Below are 17,374 nucleotides of genomic sequence, written 5' to 3' on the forward strand. Positions count from 1 at the left end.
AATAGTACAGGGTGTTTTTGAGCATTCTGGTGTTGTCAACTTTCTCCACAAACAGTGTGATGTGAAATGTAAAGAGACAGGAGTACCCCTGATCTTCCATCACACAGAAATGCAAGCCAGTGCCCTGTTCTTTGACACTAAAACATGCCCTGCTGTTGGCAAGCTGTGGGATTTAATAGGCAAAGACCATGGGGAACTTTTCAGCTTTTTAGTCTTTCTGCCTCTGTTAAGTCTGTTACACAGGGAGGTACAGTTTTTAAACGTGGTCATTTTTAATTCCTGTCCCTGGAGTCTGGCTGACAGATTGGGAGTGCGGAGGACGGGAGTGGGCTGAAAAGACAAGCTGGAAACACAGGATGTATACATACATTAAAATGGAGCAAAACAAAAATAAGCTAACTTAGGTGAACACAGATGGGATCTGTTTCAGGGCCACTCTTAACACCTGTTTTAAATGGCCTTGGTGAAAATCATTAGCTTAAAAAGATGCTATTTATGTCTTCCCTGAACTGAGTTTACACAAACACCAATGGTTCTAATCGGAGAGAGTGGGGATCAAATTTTGGTTTTTTTTTTTTCTCTTCTTTGGCTTTTTTTTTTTTTTTTTTTGATCTGAACAATAGTATTTTCCCTGCAAACCTTAAAAAAACCCAACCAAATAAAAAAATTTTGACAAGTATTTGTTTTGATACACCGTTTATATTAGCTATGGCCCTTGATCAGAAGCCCATAGGCATTGATGTATGCAAAATATAAGTTGATCAACAAATATTTTCAAATCTGACATCAATTCTCAGCCTTTTCAGGTGTTACTGTTGATTCCCACTTTTGTAGCAAAGACCAGAACTTGTTGACAGAAGCTTTCTGATTTGAGAGTGAAGGCTAACATAGGAATGTTTTATCAACTGACTTTGCTCTTCATGCTGATTTTGACAGGTCATGCTGAAAGTAAGACTTCCAGCTTTCCAAGTATTTCTGCTCCATGTTGGCATTTGAATTTTGTTATGAAACATTCCTGTGATAATTTCTGCAAGCTTGTCTCTTTTGGAGGAAGGCATTGACTTTTCCCGATTTCTACAAAACTCTTCATGGTTTTATCTTTGTTTCCTCTGTCATAATTTTTTTTTTCTTGATAATTGTTAAGCCTACTTCTTTCTTATTTCAAGGTTTTGAAAATAGAAATTTATAGCTTGGTTATTGACTACATTCCTACTGTAACTGAAAGGAGGACTGCATCTTGCCTGAAGTATTACTTGCCCAGGTAGTAGTAGCTTGAGTAACATTGGTGCATGGCATATTGTTACTTTTATACACAGAATGTCTGTAACAATGTATTAAAAGCAATCAGTGCATAGGGAATTAAGGAAAAATTGTTCCTTTAATGCACACTCGCATCTCTCCATGCCAGCTGCAAGAGAATTGTGCTCATACTTGGAGGTGGTGATGCACTCTAATGGAAAGAGCAAATGCCTAGGACTAGCTTGCTACTGGCTCTTCCCAATCTGCACACCTTTGTAAAGTATTTTGAGATTTCTGGATGATAGAAAGAGCTAAATATTATTTAATCCTGCTTAGTTAGTTAGTAGGCTTTAGTCTGTATTATTTTTGGTTTGTGTATTACATGAATAGAGTGTGAAACTGCTAGGAGAATCTTTTGTTCTTGGATACTGCACTTCCCTTTGGTCTCTCTTTTTCTGGCTTCATTTTATTGGGTGTTAAAGAATACAGAGCAAAAGTAAAGAATACAGAGCAAAGAATATTTGAGCAATGAGGAGGTGCATAAATAGCAAACATATTGAACTGTGAACAAAAACTGGTTTTTTGGATGCCTCTGGAAGAGCAATGACCCTCTTGCTGTGTTACTTGGGGAGGTGACAGGTGCATGCTGTCCCGTGATTGTCCACATAGCTGGTACTTCTTCAGTGTCCAGCAATGTGCTCCCTATCCTGCTTTGCTAAAAGGCCACTTATCTAGCAGTGACAGGAGATCAAAGGGTAGCTTCAGAGCCCCATAGATGACAGATGTGTATTTATGGCTTTAATAGTTTATGTGCAGCTCAAAATCATAACCTATAGGACAGCACTTCCAAACTTCCACCATCATAGTCTGCTGTGCATTGTCATGGCGGCAGCAGACCTCTTTTCTATCTGGACTGTGCACAGAAGACCTGTACAGCAACTCAGGCAGCACGGGCTGCCCAAATACTCAGTTTGCCCTTCCCTCTGGGATGAGGGCAGCAGGCTGGATTTTTCCATATCGACATGTAATAGCTCACTTAGTACAAGAAACATGCAATGTAGCTGGAGAACCTTGCTCTGAGTAATCATCTGTAACTGCAAGTGAAGATTTCTAAAAGCAGATCAGTAATCTGGAAAAATTGTATGTATTTTGTTAAAGGAAGTCTCTGAGCCCCAAATAGATGGATGTTGGGAAGAGTAGTCTGGGGAATTGTTCCTATACCTCTACTCCATGACCTTCACTAAGCATCTGCTGTTTGCCATGGGCCCAGACAAGCCAATCAGCCTAAGTGGCCCTTTGGTTTCACCTGCTGGGGCCATTCTAGGTGCAGCAGGGCACAGATGACCGTGAATATATCTGTGTGTGTATGTGCAGGGATGGCTGAGTGGACATTCACTGGGGAGTATACAGCAGTGGGCACATAACTGCAGCACACCATCATTCCTTTTCTGATACTTAGTCTTATTTTCATGCTTTTTTTGCAATGCTCTTGACTACTTAAAGACCAGCATATTCAACAAGCTTATTTACCCCTTGTTCTTTGTGTGTCTCCTGTAGTGAGAATCACCTAAACTCCTACAATTCTAGCCCTGTGTTTGCAATTCAGTGTGTATGGTTACCAGAACGCCACGGACTTCTTATACTACTATAATTGTTATTGTTCTTATTTTGTTTAATTTACTTATTGGTTAAGAAGCTGTAAAAATAAGGCCAGACAAGACAAAAAGAGATGGTCGAAAACTGATGCTAAATAGTCTCTTACCACATCAGAAATGGAGATGGGACCCTTGCAGAGTAGTTTTTAATGTCTTACAGAGGGGGGTGGGGTGACACTTCCCTTTGGTGTGGAATGTGAACGTTGGCTTTGTGAATGGCAGAGTATGATGTTATCCTGTGGCACAGTGATTTCACCTGCTGATTTTTAAGGGACTGTCCCACCTCTGAAGGCTAGGGGCTTCTGTAAAATATCATTTAGATAATTCAAACCCATGCTTGTCTCCAAAATATCCTTGTCTAGAATTTCTACAAAGTCTATAGAGGCTTGATGCATGAAGAATTATTTTTTTATCAAGCACCTGCTTTCTTTGTCTAGCTCAGTTATGCAGCAAGGTTGTTTTTATAGTACTAAGAAGTGAGCAATATATTCCATATGCCACCAAGCTTTGTAAAGAATCCTGCTGATGACAATTTCACAGCTGCTGAGAAATAGGCCAAGCCTTCCCTATAAAGTGACAGTAAGGAAAAGAATATCTATTCCATTAGTATTGGCCATGCATCCTACCCAACTTTTTCCCTCTTGAAGGAAAATGTTAGCCCTTCCGAACTATGGAACAACAGATGGTGACAGAAACCAATTTCTACTGCAAAGCCGTTTGATCAGGAAGTATCAAAAAATGTTTTGGAGTTGTAGAAATGAATTCTTGGCTGCAGGGCTACCAGCAGCCTACTAGAAATGAGACATGAAGCAACTGCTTAACAAATGCGAGAGCCTGCTTGTCCCTGAGAGAAATGGCTTTGGTCAAACATTTTGGAAATTAAGAACTTTATATGCGTAGGATCTGGACTTCAGAAGTGTTTGGAGTATTATAGATGTTATACAGATTAGGTTCTTAATTTCTGGTCACTGGTTGCTTGACCAGCTACCAAGAAAGTAGCCTTCAAAATATGCAGAATGACCTCCAGCGGAGACAAGCTTAATATAGCTCCTCCTGGCCTAGTCAGGTGGAACCTTCCCTTTTGGCTCAGCCGATTTGCTGCCCACAGACCATGAAAGTCCTAGGGATCTGGTAACATACAGACACAAAATTAATGCAGAAACAGCACAGGCCACTCTACTCATGGCTTGTGTTTAGTAGGTTGTGTGTGTCTGCAAGTTGCTGGATACAGCAGGTTCCTTTGGCGATTCCTGTACGTGACCAAATGCATCTCCTTGGAGAACAGTTTGAGAAGGAGAATTTGCTTATTTTTTGGAATTGCACCATAGTTGTAAGTCTGTGCCATTAACTCTCTGAAACAATCAGCAACATGTTTTTTCCCTCAGAATTTCCGTAGTGAGTCTTAGCTGCTCCTATAGAAAATGGCTTGAGAGAACTCCCCATACAAATCCCCATATCAGAACATAAATGATAGAAGCTGAGCCATCTTGTTTTATCTGTTCTGTTACAAACATATACCAAATTGTCATAATGTCATGTCACCAGCAACACAGAGCAGATGGAAGTATCGTTCCACATATTGACTCGTGTTACTCTGATAAAAGGAGTTTGTTTCTCTCCTTCTGTCAAGCCTGCTAGCCTCTGGCAAAGGACACAGGCCTCAGCGAGGAGAACTTGACCAATAATGTTCAAGTGACCGTCTGATTAAAATACACTATCATTGGCCAGTGTAGTTAGCCTGCACCAACAACTGTTTGGAGTAGCCACTTCTATTTCTTATATCTGTGTAAGGCAAATTAAACCAGGTAGTGTTGTTCCGGGTTGAGGAGATGTTGGGGAATTAACCCTTGAGTAAGCAGATACTTGGATTTTATAAGGATCCATTCAAGGCCCTAATATTAGGCCCTCTGGAGACCAAGCTCAATAAAGCAAGTGCCAGGTCCCTGAACTGTCCATTATTATAAAAAAGTGACAACTCCCTGAACATGGGTTGCGAATGCTGTGTGTTAGCTACCAAAAATATGATTTGCAAAACGCCAGGAAAATCCTGACAGATAAAATAACTACAGTTGTGCCGTGAGCATCTGAAAAGCAGATATCTTCTGTATTTCTGTTTGTGGTGAGTGGTATTTGACTTGATGAGAGCACTGTTCTCAGATTGAAAATACATGAAGCTGAAGTCAAAAGAGAGTCAGTGTAATCATTAACTGACTCACCTTCTAGATGTGACAAGTAATGAACCATTCTAAACTTGCCTGGAGCTTTCTTTGGGACAATACCCACAGGGGAAACCCTCTTTCGCTCAAGTGAAGCATTATCAAATGGGCCCTCTATTTTCCCCAAATGCCAGCTCTTTTCTGTCTTGTCTCTAACCACCTGAGGACATATAACTGCTGATCTCAGCATCCCAGACAACATTTGCATCTCGGGGCTTGAGTACAGGATAGTAAAATCCCATACACAATGCCATTTTTACAAAAATTGCATATGCTTTTTGTTTGTTTCTTCTTTTCTCATTAGCCTGCTCCCACAATGGGGAAGTGTTTTAACTGCCCGTGCTGGGATTTCATGTTAGCAAACCTTTAACCAGCATTTGGCTCTTTCCACTTTCTTACTTTGATTTGGATGACTGCCTGAAGCACCTGCTAATGGCCTGAAGCGTTGGAGCCGAAATTTGCAGTTTGTGTCCCACGCTCTCTCTGTTTTGTTACCTGCCTTCTGGAGCACCTGCTCCGTGGTCTGGGCTCAAAAGCCTGCTTTCTGCCTGCTGACAGCAGCACTCCTCACAGCTCTGCCTCCTCTCAGCTTTGTCCAGCACTTTGTCCTGCTCTCTGTAGCCCCTGCTTCAGCTTTGCCCAGGTCTTCAGGGTAACATCAGCATGTCCTGCGTGTTCCAGTGCTTAAGAGAAGAATGGTGTTCCCCTGGTACTTGGGAACAAAGGTGATGCCCAAGTAAATTGATGATTGTGGCCATCCTAAAACATTTGCCATGGCATTCACCAGCAGAGTTTTTGAGTTTTTAAAGTAGGTTTTATAGGGAAATTGTGAACTAGGCCAGCTAGCTGAAATCATCTTGTAGGTCAGCAGAGGTCAGAAGCCACCTGGCAATTCAGTGTTCAGGAAACACAGAAAAAAATGTGCCCACTTAATAGAGAGGGACCAAAAGAAACTCAAAATATCTGAGGAACACATCTCTTTTCTCCTGCTCCCACTGCCTTTTGAGGATCTGCATGCTTTTCCATGAGGTTGCTCCTTATGCCTACACATAGGGAAGGCTGTAAGAAGTAGCTCTTTAGGCTGTGTGAGAAAATTCTCCTCCTTGTCAAGGGGCAAAGCTAATGGAGGATTTCAGGGGTAACAACTTCCAGCAGGGAATTTTCTTTCCAGTCTGCCTTGGGAAGCATTCATTTTTTCCCCAAGAGTCTTGGTCTGTGCCAAGGGTATTGTTTACATGGACCTTCCTTTTCCAAAAAGGTGGTTTTGTTTCTGGTGGTGTTAGAAGGATGCTGTTAACAGCTACAGAAGAACTCAAATATTGGCTTCCTGCTGGTCCCCTTGCTGGCAGGGTCATCCTGTTCCCCAGTGAGCTGCATTCCTTAACAAAGCCACACTGTGACCCCACCCACCTTCCACATTGGTGCTGTGTGGGGCTTTCCCCAGGAACCACCTCCCTGAGTGCCTGGGCTGCACACTGAGGCTTGTTCATACCAGAGACATCTGCTCTTGCAGAACTGGGCAGGGCAAGGATTGATTTTTTTTTTTTCCTTCTTGCTTTCCTTCGGTTCCCTCAAAATAACCCTAATTAATTTTGTGGAGAGTTTAGTGTGCTCCCATCATGGGATTGCTCTTTGTGCAGATCTCTTGCATGCTATATTTAGGTATGGTTTTTGGAACACCATGTGACCTGAATCAGATAACTTCTGAACTACTAATCATGTCTTTGACACTGACTCCCTCTGTGGCTTTGGGGCATTTTACGGTTGTTTCCCTACATAGAGAATGAAAACAGATATACTCATCTGCCTCGTAAGAGCATATGCCAGGGTTAACAAGTATTTAAGACATTGGTTTAAAGTAAATTTGATTTTATTATTTCTACTGTAATCTTAGTTTTATTGTTTCTTAGATGTTTACCATTCTAAAATGATCTGTTACCATCTTAATTTCCTTAATGGATGCCCCTATTTCACCATTTTAAATGAAATTAGTTTCTTCTGTGTTGTAGATGAAAATAGGGCAGAAAGAAAAAAGCTAAATGCCCTCATTTCCTGCCCCACACAAATTTTCTTCCTATATTTACTAGTTGATCGATCCATGGAGATGAAAAGCTCAAAACATTGACCTGAACTATTTCCCCTTGTGCTAGCTACATCCCTTTTTTAACATGGGAAGTTAGTTATCTGCTTGGTTTTTCTACTGATTTTTTGAGTTGTGCAGCCTGACTTGTATCCTGTCCTCTTGCACTCCTCGAGGCCCCTCCAGCCCTAGAGGAAGCGGAGCTCCCTTTAGCTCCACATGCTGCATGGCTGGGGTTTGGAGCCTATGGTCCATGTCAAGGCATCATCTCTTGTTGTTCGTGTCCATAATTGCTGCTTTTTGTGTCTTGGGTGCTTCTGCAGGGAGCTGGAGTACTGGGATTTCTTCTGGCTTCACCTTTTTTTTTGCCATAACCCTTTAAGACCTTTTCATAGGCAAACGGATCAAAAGATCTGTTTGGCCTTTCAGTGATAGGAAAGGAGCTCAGTTTGACCAGGTAGCTAGTCAGATAAAGAAGAGGAGAAATTATGGCAATGCTTCCCATCCTTTAGGAAGTAGTTAACAGAAGGGAAGAGGATTCTTTCTTAAGTAAAATTTATTGTCTAATTATAAATAGTAACTCCTCCCCCCTTTCTTAATTCCTTCAGAATTAAATCCTTTGCCCAAGTGTTTATTCTTTCCCTCCTACAATGGCAGTAAAAAGGAAAATAATACATAAACTAAAAATTCAGCTTTGAGAAAAAGGCTGATAATGAAATATCTGCCAAAGACTCTGCAATATGTGTCTGTCAGAGAAAAAAAGCAAACATTCTTATATTTGAATCTCTGAAATGTAACTGCACCAGACTAGTTGGGGAAAATTTGTTTGAAGATGTATTACGTTCCACGATCAAATGGAAAAAATGGCACCTGTCATCATATTTAGAAAACAGCTGGGTAACATGGCAAAGTGCCATAGTCTCTTTTCACATGGCCTTTATGCTGAAACCATCCAAGCTCCATTCTCAGCAACTGGAGAAACCCTGTGCCTTTAAATGGTTACAGAAACATCTACTTAGGGGCCAGCTCTTATTGCAGCAAAGCCTGCTTCTGATGCTTCTAATTAGCAGTTAATGGATTATACTTTACTTTTATAACCAACCCAGCAGGCACTCTTCTATAGTATTTTTTGGCTATTTTTGGTAGAAGATATATGCAATTGCGCTGCTCTTCATGCTTTCATTTTGAGCATGCAGAAAATATTAGAAATAAAGCACTATCTGAGATTAATTTACCACTCAAATGCTTAAAGTCCGATTATGCATTTACTAAATTCCTTATGCATTTTCTAATTTCCTATTTTCTTTCATCTAATATCTTAGAAAACTGTAATGGGTTAATTGCCCTACCTGATCTAGACTTTGATGCAGAATCTCCTAAATACATACTTATTGTTAATTAAAATATTTATATACCCAGTGAAAAGCGTGGTTTTTTAGACTTGCAAACACAGCTCCAATATGTATTCGTTTAGGAAAAAAGCATTTTTCTAAGTGAGTCCAGTGCGGGTACATTCAGAAGTTTAGATGTGCTTGTAGAAACTAATGATTTTTATCCTTGCTTGGAATTAAAATAGCAATGAGGTTAGTAGCATTAAAGATTTGCAATGCTACATGTGTGTGTGTGCCATACACATGTGGGTATATATGTGTATATATTGCATGTGCACAATATCCATAGTATGTGTACCAACTTGGGCATGTGGATATAAATCTATGTTTAATAAAGAAGTAAATTTCATAGGTTTTGGTTGGAAGTTTATACTCCCTCAGGGAATTATTTTGATGTCAGTTTGTAGCAGGAAACCTAGTTTGCTGAGTCTCTCTTAGAGCCTGCTCTGTTCACTAAGGCCACGCTTCCAGTAGGACAAGGTCTAACATTGGTTAAACTGGAACAGGAGAGGGAGCTCTCACAGCACAGGCCAGGAATGGGGAGGATGAGGTACCCAAGACTAGGAAAAGAGGGGTAGAGGGCACCAACTGCAGGTGAGATGCACCATCACTCTATTCCTAATTACTGTGGTCCCTTCACCAAAGTGGTTTCTCCATCCCTTACTTATGTCAGAAAAAAAAAAAAAAAAAAAAAAAAAGAAAGGAATTGGCTTAAAAAGACAGGGAATGGCTTAAGAGAGAAGCTACAGGTTAGTTGATGAGAAGCTCAATAAAACCCATCAATGTGCTCTTGCATCTGAGAAAGCCAACCATATCCTGGCTATAGCAGGAGCAGCATGGCGAGCAGGTTGAGGGAGGGGATTTTCTCCCTCTTCTTTGCTCTGGTGAGACCCCACCTGGAGTGCTGTGTCCAGCTATGGAGTCCCCAGCATGGGAGGAATGTAGACCCATTGGAATGAGTCTGGAGGAAGCCACAAGGATGCTCAGAGGGCTGGAGCACTTCTCCTCTGCAGAGAGAAGTTGGGGTTGTTCAGCCTGGAGAAGTGAAGGCCCTGAGGAGATTTTATAATCTCCAGTACCTAAAGGTGACATGTAAGAATGAATGGGGACACACTATTTAGCAGGGTGTAATGATAGGACAAGCGAGGATGGCTTTGAACTGACAGAGGGCAGGTTTAGATGAGAAATTAGGGAGAAATTTCTACTGTGAGGATGGTGAGACACTGGAACAGGTTGCCAAGAGAAACTGGGTGCTTCAGCCCTGGCAGTTTTCAGGGCTGGGTTGGATGGTGCTTAGAGCAACCTGGTGTAGTGGAAGCTGTCCCTGCCCATCAGCACTAGATAACCATTAAGGTCCCTTCCAACCCGACCGATTCCATTATTTTATGGTATTATGACTTGCAGCAAAGGAAGTGCCACCTGCAGGACTCCTGCTTTGAAAGCACTGCACGTGCTGGGTACATGATTGTACAGTACTGAACTGGTATGGTCATGTTTGTTGAATGCAGTGAATTTCAAAAGGCTCTCCAGAAAAATATTATTTTTACGCTATTATTTTTACAGAGCAAAGGCTAAAAAGAAAAGGAAGGGAAAGAAAAGGAAAGGTTGGATAGTGGTTATTATGTGAAATAGCTCCCTGACTGTGATGAGACATGGGCAACTTACTTTCCATCCTGGTTCTTGAGGAGGATGGATTTGGGCTTTTCCTCTGTCTTGTAACATTCCCAGAGGAGTAGGAGGAGGAGGCTGGCTGTGCAGGGGACGAAGAGCTGTTGTTTCCCTGCCCCTTGCAGTGCCTGTGTGTGCTGTAGGTGGGGAACAGAGGGATTTCTGCTGGGTAGGGCCAGTCCCACCTTGTTCCTGGAGCAGGTCCTTACTGTTTAATCCACGTTCCTTTCCATTTTCTTCAGGACAGTGCAACAGGAGACTACCCTCTTCTTGAATCAAGGCCATAGTTGAGCCTCTCTGCAATTGTTTCATGTTTGCTCACTTGTATCTTTTTTCACCTTAAAAGAGCTCCCTCTCCCCTTAGCTTGGCTTTCTCCCTAAACCCCTGCAAAGGTAAAGTCCATCTTCGTGCCTGCACTATCTTGTCATAGTGCACTGTAAATGGTGTATGAGAGCTGCAGGATTTGCCTTTTCTCAGCCTCTGTCTGAAGTGTTGGCCAAAGCACGTGGCTCCTTAGAGCTGCATTTCTGACCTCTGTGTCAGAGTAGTGAAGACAGGTCTGAGACACCTCAAGTTCAGTGGCAGCCAAGATCTCCATCATCCAGAGCTCTGGGATTGCCCCTCCGAGTTTCCTCTCTCAGCAGTTTTGTGCCAGGCAAGCCGAGCTTTGCAGTAGTTGAGGTTATTGAGGAGAACTTCATCCAAAAGAGTAAGGCTCCCTCAAGCAGAGTTTGGTTTGAGTTCTCAGAAGGTCAGCGTGGGAAGCTCCCCATAAAAGCTGAACTTTGATGTTGTCAGCCAAGACAGATTCAGAAGATTTGGGAACATTTCTTTTCCCTCTTTATAATTATGTGAAACGCGGGAGACCTGTGAATAGGGTATTTTTAGATTGTACTTTCACATATACAGTATCATAGTATGACAGCAAATTAAAATTCTTATCAAATCCTTTTTTTTTTTAAAGAAATGTAACTCATAGTGGAAAGTTTGATAAAGAGCAGTGTGCTGCTTGGCACAGAAATTCTGCTCTTGTTACTAAATGAAACATCACTGGTTGCTCTCATTTAGATGAACACTTTTGGAAGTTCTTTTTTTTTAAGGCTAGTGGATTGGACTTCTAATTTTAACTCCTATGGTTTATAATTAGAAACATTTCCAAACTTGTTTACAAACACCTGCACTTGACAGTATGTGTCTGCAATTTTAGAAGGACTCACTTGTCACTTCCAGTGGGGGTTGAGAGGGCATCTGAGTTCTTTGTGTTTGTACAGTTAGTTTCAGGACACTGGAACAAAAGTGCATTTTAAAAAATAAGAGTATGAGAATGTGATGTTTTGTGAGGGGGTTGCATGCACCTAATTAGCAAACAGGTGTTATTGAGTAGTTGTGGGTTATTTCAAAGTCAGTGGGATTGATTGTTAGTGGTCATTTGGAGCAAGATCTGAACTGGCACCCAAAGGAGAAATTCCAAGAAGTAATTTTTGCAGTTGAGCCTCCCTATTGGAAAAGATGCTTTACAGGTTTTCTGTTTTTATCTATACTTAAGGCATATTACTTTCTTGCCAGCTGTCCTTAAGAAGTTATTCAGAAAGAGTATTAAATGACTTTTGAAAAAATGATTGCATTGTTATTTCATATGAATTTGGAAGTGAATTGCTGAGTGTACAGTGAATGGTGGAGCATGGCTCCCCTTGCTCCTGAGTGGGATGTGTAAGTTAAACAAGTCTGTATTGAACTTGTTTGCAGTGTGGTGAGTATCGTGCTATGTTACTAACTGGTCAAGTGTATCATCACATTAGAAATGATCAAAATAATTTACCAAAATAAAAAAAAATCCTTTTGGCACCTTACATCTGACTTTTAGCTGCATCACATAGGTTAACAGTGTTGCTTATCAATTTCTAGTGTAATGAGAAAGGTTATTGTTGCTAAAAATTGATGCTGCATGGGAGGGTGTCAGGAAGAACCCTCCAAATATACTTCAAGGGTACATCTGAACCAGAAGTAGTCAAAGCAGACTTAAGCAGTAGTGGCATAAGGTGTCCTATTGATTGCCTAATGCTCATGTTGTTCCTAATTAGTATGAAAAACTCTGGTTAATTAGACCAGCCTGTTTGGCTGTTGTGTCCTCTACCAGGAACCATGGTCTTAGAGAAACTCCAGTACAGAAGAGAATAAAGAAGTCACAAAGCAGAATGATTTTCACTTTTTGCTGTTTTGGTGTCCATAAAAGCATGGACCTGGATCCATTTGAGGAATCCACATTGATGTCAAAGGATCATGTCCTCAGAGGCACTTACTCTATCAATTTCACTGAGAGTGGCTGTAAGTGGAGTTAGGCACTGGAATACCTTCGTGTATGCTTGTTCTTTGAAAGCAAACCTGCAGTGTGCAGCCTGTATGTTGTGCTTGACCCCTTTGCAGGGCACACAGCATCACTCACTGGGGGGCTCTTCCAAAGCAATTGCTCAAAAGTAAACAAACAGATAATTATATAAAGCTTTTGGAGTATGATGCACAGGTCTGACAAATTAGCTTTTGCCTTTTGTGAACCACTGTACCTCATATCTGTGTTTTTGAATTCCTTTGAGAAGTACAGTTTTAACAAGCATTCACTTTCTGTAGCAAACAGGCTTTAAAAATTTTTTTACTTTTGAAACAAGTAGGCTAGCTAAAATTATGATGTTACTTAGATACTGCACAGCATAATTTCTTAGCTGCAATTAATAAATTGTGTTGTAACCATATTAGGCTGTTACCATGTTTGAAAATAACTTCAAACACAGCTTTCAAGCTCTGGTGTTGTCAGGGTCCCAGTTCATCAGAGTTAGAAATATGCGACATTTTAGAAATGGCTCATGATTCAAATATGACCAGAGAAATTAGACTTAAGTGGAATTTAATGCAACTTCTTGCTTAACTAGAAACTTCTCTTTTTACAGTGAATTCTATCTGGAAATAGCACTTTCATAACTGATGTACTGAGAGAAATGCCAGTGTTTTCAGTTTTCCTCTATTTCAGTTTGCTCATGTCTGTTCTATGCCCACTTTCTTAAGTGTTAATATGTTTCCAAAAAGTTACAGAGGGCTTGAAGGAAAGATCTATGCAAGTGTATAAGGATCCAATGATCCAGCAATGCCTTGAAAATGGGCAAAAGCCTCTTTGATATTAGATGTCTTGACAGACCATGAAGTTAGTGAGAAGATTTCTCAGATGTACCGATAAGTAAAAAAAGACCTCTATGGAATATTTGTAGAGTTATCTAACCTTCATGGGCCTGACCAGTTCTTCAGTGTGAATGTTTGGTGTACATGTGAAGTGATTTGTTCTCAGGATAACCTGCCTGATTCCTATAGGGAAACTGCACAGAAAAGTCTTTCTTTGAGTGCATTTAAAATTATACAATCTTCTTCAGGAAATGGTAATTAAAGTAAATACAGGAGTCATGAATGGAAAGAAAATGGGCTTCAGAGTTCTGCTTGATTCTTCTTGTAAAAAATAATTCTTACTTCAGGTAAAATTATTGCTCCTCACTAAGGATCCCATGGTATGACTGAGTACTTTGAGCCATAGCATGCACGGTATACCAGAATGATCTAAGAATTGAATTAATATCCTGGTAACTGGGCTTATGAAGGTATGTCAAATACCATCACAGACCACAGGAGAGGACTGTTGAGAAGGCAGTATCTGGTTATGGTTAGAAATCAGCTGTGGATATAAGGGGACAGCTTGTGAATTGCCAGAGGGAGTTAATGTAGGTTCCCAGCTCATGAAGTCCCAGCATTGCAGTTATGCTTGCATCCCCAGGGCTGGAACACATTGCAAATCCCTGAGATGCAAATTCTTTGCCTGCATCTCCCATGGTACATAGCTGTAAACCGGTCTTTGAAAGTCCATAAATAGGTATAAAACATGCATTTTCCATAGAAGTAATGACCTTAAAGAGGGACTGTGAGTATTGCAATGGCCTATTGCAAATTATCTGTAACTTAAATTTTTGCTTTTATTTTTTATTCCTGGTACGCATGTTTTATGTGAGCAGCTTTTTCATGTTTCTTCAGTAATTCAGTGCCATAAAAGTATGTGGGTTTTCTTCTTAAAGAAACTGTTATGTGCCAGTTGTACCTGAGCTGAAGGGTTACCCAAGAGCAAATGTGTATGAAGTGAAACTGCTCCAGGATAACCTGTCTTGGTTTAGGGGAGAGTTAATGATAAATTTATTTTCGTGACCTGTCCACCAAATATTTGTACACTAATTAGGTCCTATTTTGAGGGCAGAGCATGTGAGCTTGTAAGGAACCCCTTGTACAGGGTGGGAAGGGCAAGAGGATTTTTGTCCCTAGTACATGTCCCCCACCTTTTTTATGTGGCATCACCTAAATATGTGCACTATTTCTAAGTAGCATGTGAATCCTGGGGCTCCTATGGAGGCATTTCTTAAATTGGCTCACGGGAATAGCTGTAGCCAGCTCAGGTGTTCAAGTGTAGAGCGTTGGGGTAGAAACTGAACTGAGTCAAGGCATAATCATGGTTTTAACTTTATATAATGTCTTTTGCAATATAGTAGAAAATGACCCTTATGACTCGTGGCAGGACCTGTTGTATAAGTAACCCAGCCATGGTGCTGGTTGGTATCTTGCTTTTCACTTGAACCTCTCTGCGATGCAGGTCTTGGAGGAGTGAGTGCCTGGTGCAGTCTCTGCCTGACTCCTTGGTAAGTCATTTAAGTTCATCTTTCTGTACAGTCACTTTCCAAACTGCTCAGCAAAAATAAGGAAATTTTTCATAGAGTGCTTTAAAAGAGAGCTGCTAATCAATTTTTCTTATTATTTTATGCCCTGTGATTTTTACACCACCCCCACCAGCTGGTTAATCATGCAAAAGCTGAACACTTCATTAGCCAGAACATGTTTGCCCATGGGCATTTCTGTAGTAAATTAGTTCTTTCTATTTATACAGGTAAGTCATGGCCAAAAGTCTTTAAGGTGCCAAAGGTAAGGGTTCGAATTAATTCTTTTTCTGAGGTTTCAAAAGAACTAGGTTTAACTTTGTGTGCTATTGATTTGAAATTACTTCTGAAGTAAAGATAGTGTGGGAAAAAGAGCATTGTCAGGCTGTTTAGAGATGCATTGTGCCTTTCTGGATCTCAAATTTGGGCTTTGTAGTACAGGGTGCCTTAAAAAAAAACCTAAAAAAGCCAAAAGCACATACATGCACTCACACACACACAAATATATAAATATATATATATATATATATATACACACACATGCATACATATTTATGTATATGCATAGTATCTTCATGCAGAGACTCTGCTTCTTTGAGTGGCATGTGGCATATTGGCCTGTGTTTTTCATTTCTTACTCTGTGCCTTTTACACTATTAATTGAAAATATGTGGTTTGCAGATGCTTTTTTGCCTCAAATCAAATAGTGCCCTCTGAAAGCCTAGTTTAGCTTGACAATGAATTTAGCTTTCAGGCTTTGGCCATTGCAATATTGTTTGAATGCCACCATTTCCTGCAATCAATGTAATTTTATATCTACTTGGAATAGAAAGTCAAGATGGTGATTGCCTTAATTTAACTCAGTGTTGTATTCATTAAGGAGCTGATCCCAAATTCCTTTCAGATCAAAGTCTGTCTTGATTTCAGTGGAACCTTTCGGCGCACAAGGTGTGCGGTAGCCTTCTGAAATATTGTCATTGTGACTAGTGAATAAAAACTAAATGTGTTGCTAAATTTAGGCTATTGCTCATGTCAGCTTCCTTTTCTAAATGACGGTAAGTGCATTCCATAAATAGTATGCCTCTTATGTTGTCATATCTCTTTGGCTTGCTTTGCAGTATTTTACAGGATATTTGCAAATGAATTTTGTATTCAGTAGGCAGGGGATGAAAATAACACTACTCATTGGGACTCCATTAACCCGCAGCTAATGAGGAACCATTTGGAGGGCTGGATGAGTGTAATTCAGATTAGCCTGCATGCCAGGCTGCTCTGCTCCTGCTCAGGCTCTGCCTGTGCCACGCTCCCTGTGCTGCGCTCCGGATGGACGGAGTGCGGAGCAGCGTGGCTCTGACACTGCTTTTGGCCAGTTAAGTTTTCTGTGCTTCGGTTCCCCTTTTGGAAGGTAGGAGAGGAGTGTGTGTATGTGTGTGTGTGTGTGTGTGTGTGCGTGCGCGCATAGATAGGTGACAGTGATCTTGACCTCCATGGTCAGGTGTTTTGCGATGTAATGAAATACTCCTCAAACACTCCACTCGTGCTCTCTGGTTGATAGCATTGTTACTTGTAGAAAAGGGTACTACATGGTGACAGTAAAGGTGGTCCAGACTGGCCCTTAATTAATTTTATTTTCGAAATCTATATTAGTGACTGTCATGAGGGCACCTGGGCACTTCACATCAATAAAAGAATCAATTTAAAAATGTGTAGACCAGAACTCTGTGTTCGCTAACAAAACTCCTGTTCCCAGTTGCGACTAAAGGTCAGTCCAAGGCTGGCCAAGCGGGCAGGACTCGCATTCCTGCGCCTTGGCACCTGCCAGGCGCGGCTCTGGCCGAACACCAGCAGCAGCAGCAGCTCCCGATGCCCGCGGCCCCTGCGGAGACCAGCTCGCTGGTGACCGGTGACTTGGTATCCTCTGCATGTCTCAAGCTGGTTTCCAGGCTGAAGGAAAAGGTGGGGAAAGACCAAGCCCAGTTAAAAATGTGACTTTGGCAGTTGCTGGCAGTCCACTGAAGTGCAGGCAACAGGGACTTGGTGGAGCTGTGCTGCTGGAATAGAGGGTGGAAAAACGAGACCTTCTTCTGGAGAACAGGGTAGAGATCTCTAAACTGAAAAAACTTTATAGACGACATATGTTACATTATGCAAGCTTAGCAAATTCTCTAGGAATATAATGCTTCCCTGTGTTTTCTTAACTTGTGTTAATATTTTATGATACCTGTGCATTAAGGGCCAGTTGCTACAATGTTTAAGTGAGTTTGGGCTGCTAAATTGCTTTTGTGGACTTTTAATAAAACACTATTGGTTACTGCTAATTAGCTAAATTCCCAATCTCACTTAACAAACTGATGATTTAAAATAAGATTTTTTTCTGTTTTTCATGTATTA

The 17,374-nt window shown here is 41.0% G+C and overlaps 1 protein-coding gene across 9 annotated transcripts in view; it reads left to right on the forward strand.

Annotated features, from left to right (window-relative positions):
* ESRRG (estrogen related receptor gamma) overlaps positions 1-17,374 on the forward strand; it is a 392,065-nt gene that overhangs the window by 38,403 nt on the left and 336,288 nt on the right. For 2 of the 9 annotated variants that reach the window (XM_036381242.2, XM_036381244.2), the window contains exon 2: positions 14,923-14,968. The exons of the other annotated variants lie outside the window; for them this stretch is intronic. Coding sequence is in view for 1 of the 2 variants with exons in the window: in XM_036381244.2 (XP_036237137.2) it covers positions 14,923-14,968 (46 nt within the window). In the remaining variant the exon portion in view is untranslated. The remainder of the gene's footprint in view (positions 1-14,922; positions 14,969-17,374) is intronic. 9 annotated transcript variants of the gene reach the window in all.

The sequence above is a fragment of the Molothrus ater genome, chromosome 3 (assembly GCF_012460135.2).
Source record: "Molothrus ater isolate BHLD 08-10-18 breed brown headed cowbird chromosome 3, BPBGC_Mater_1.1, whole genome shotgun sequence".
Taxonomy (NCBI): Eukaryota; Metazoa; Chordata; class Aves; order Passeriformes; family Icteridae; genus Molothrus; species Molothrus ater.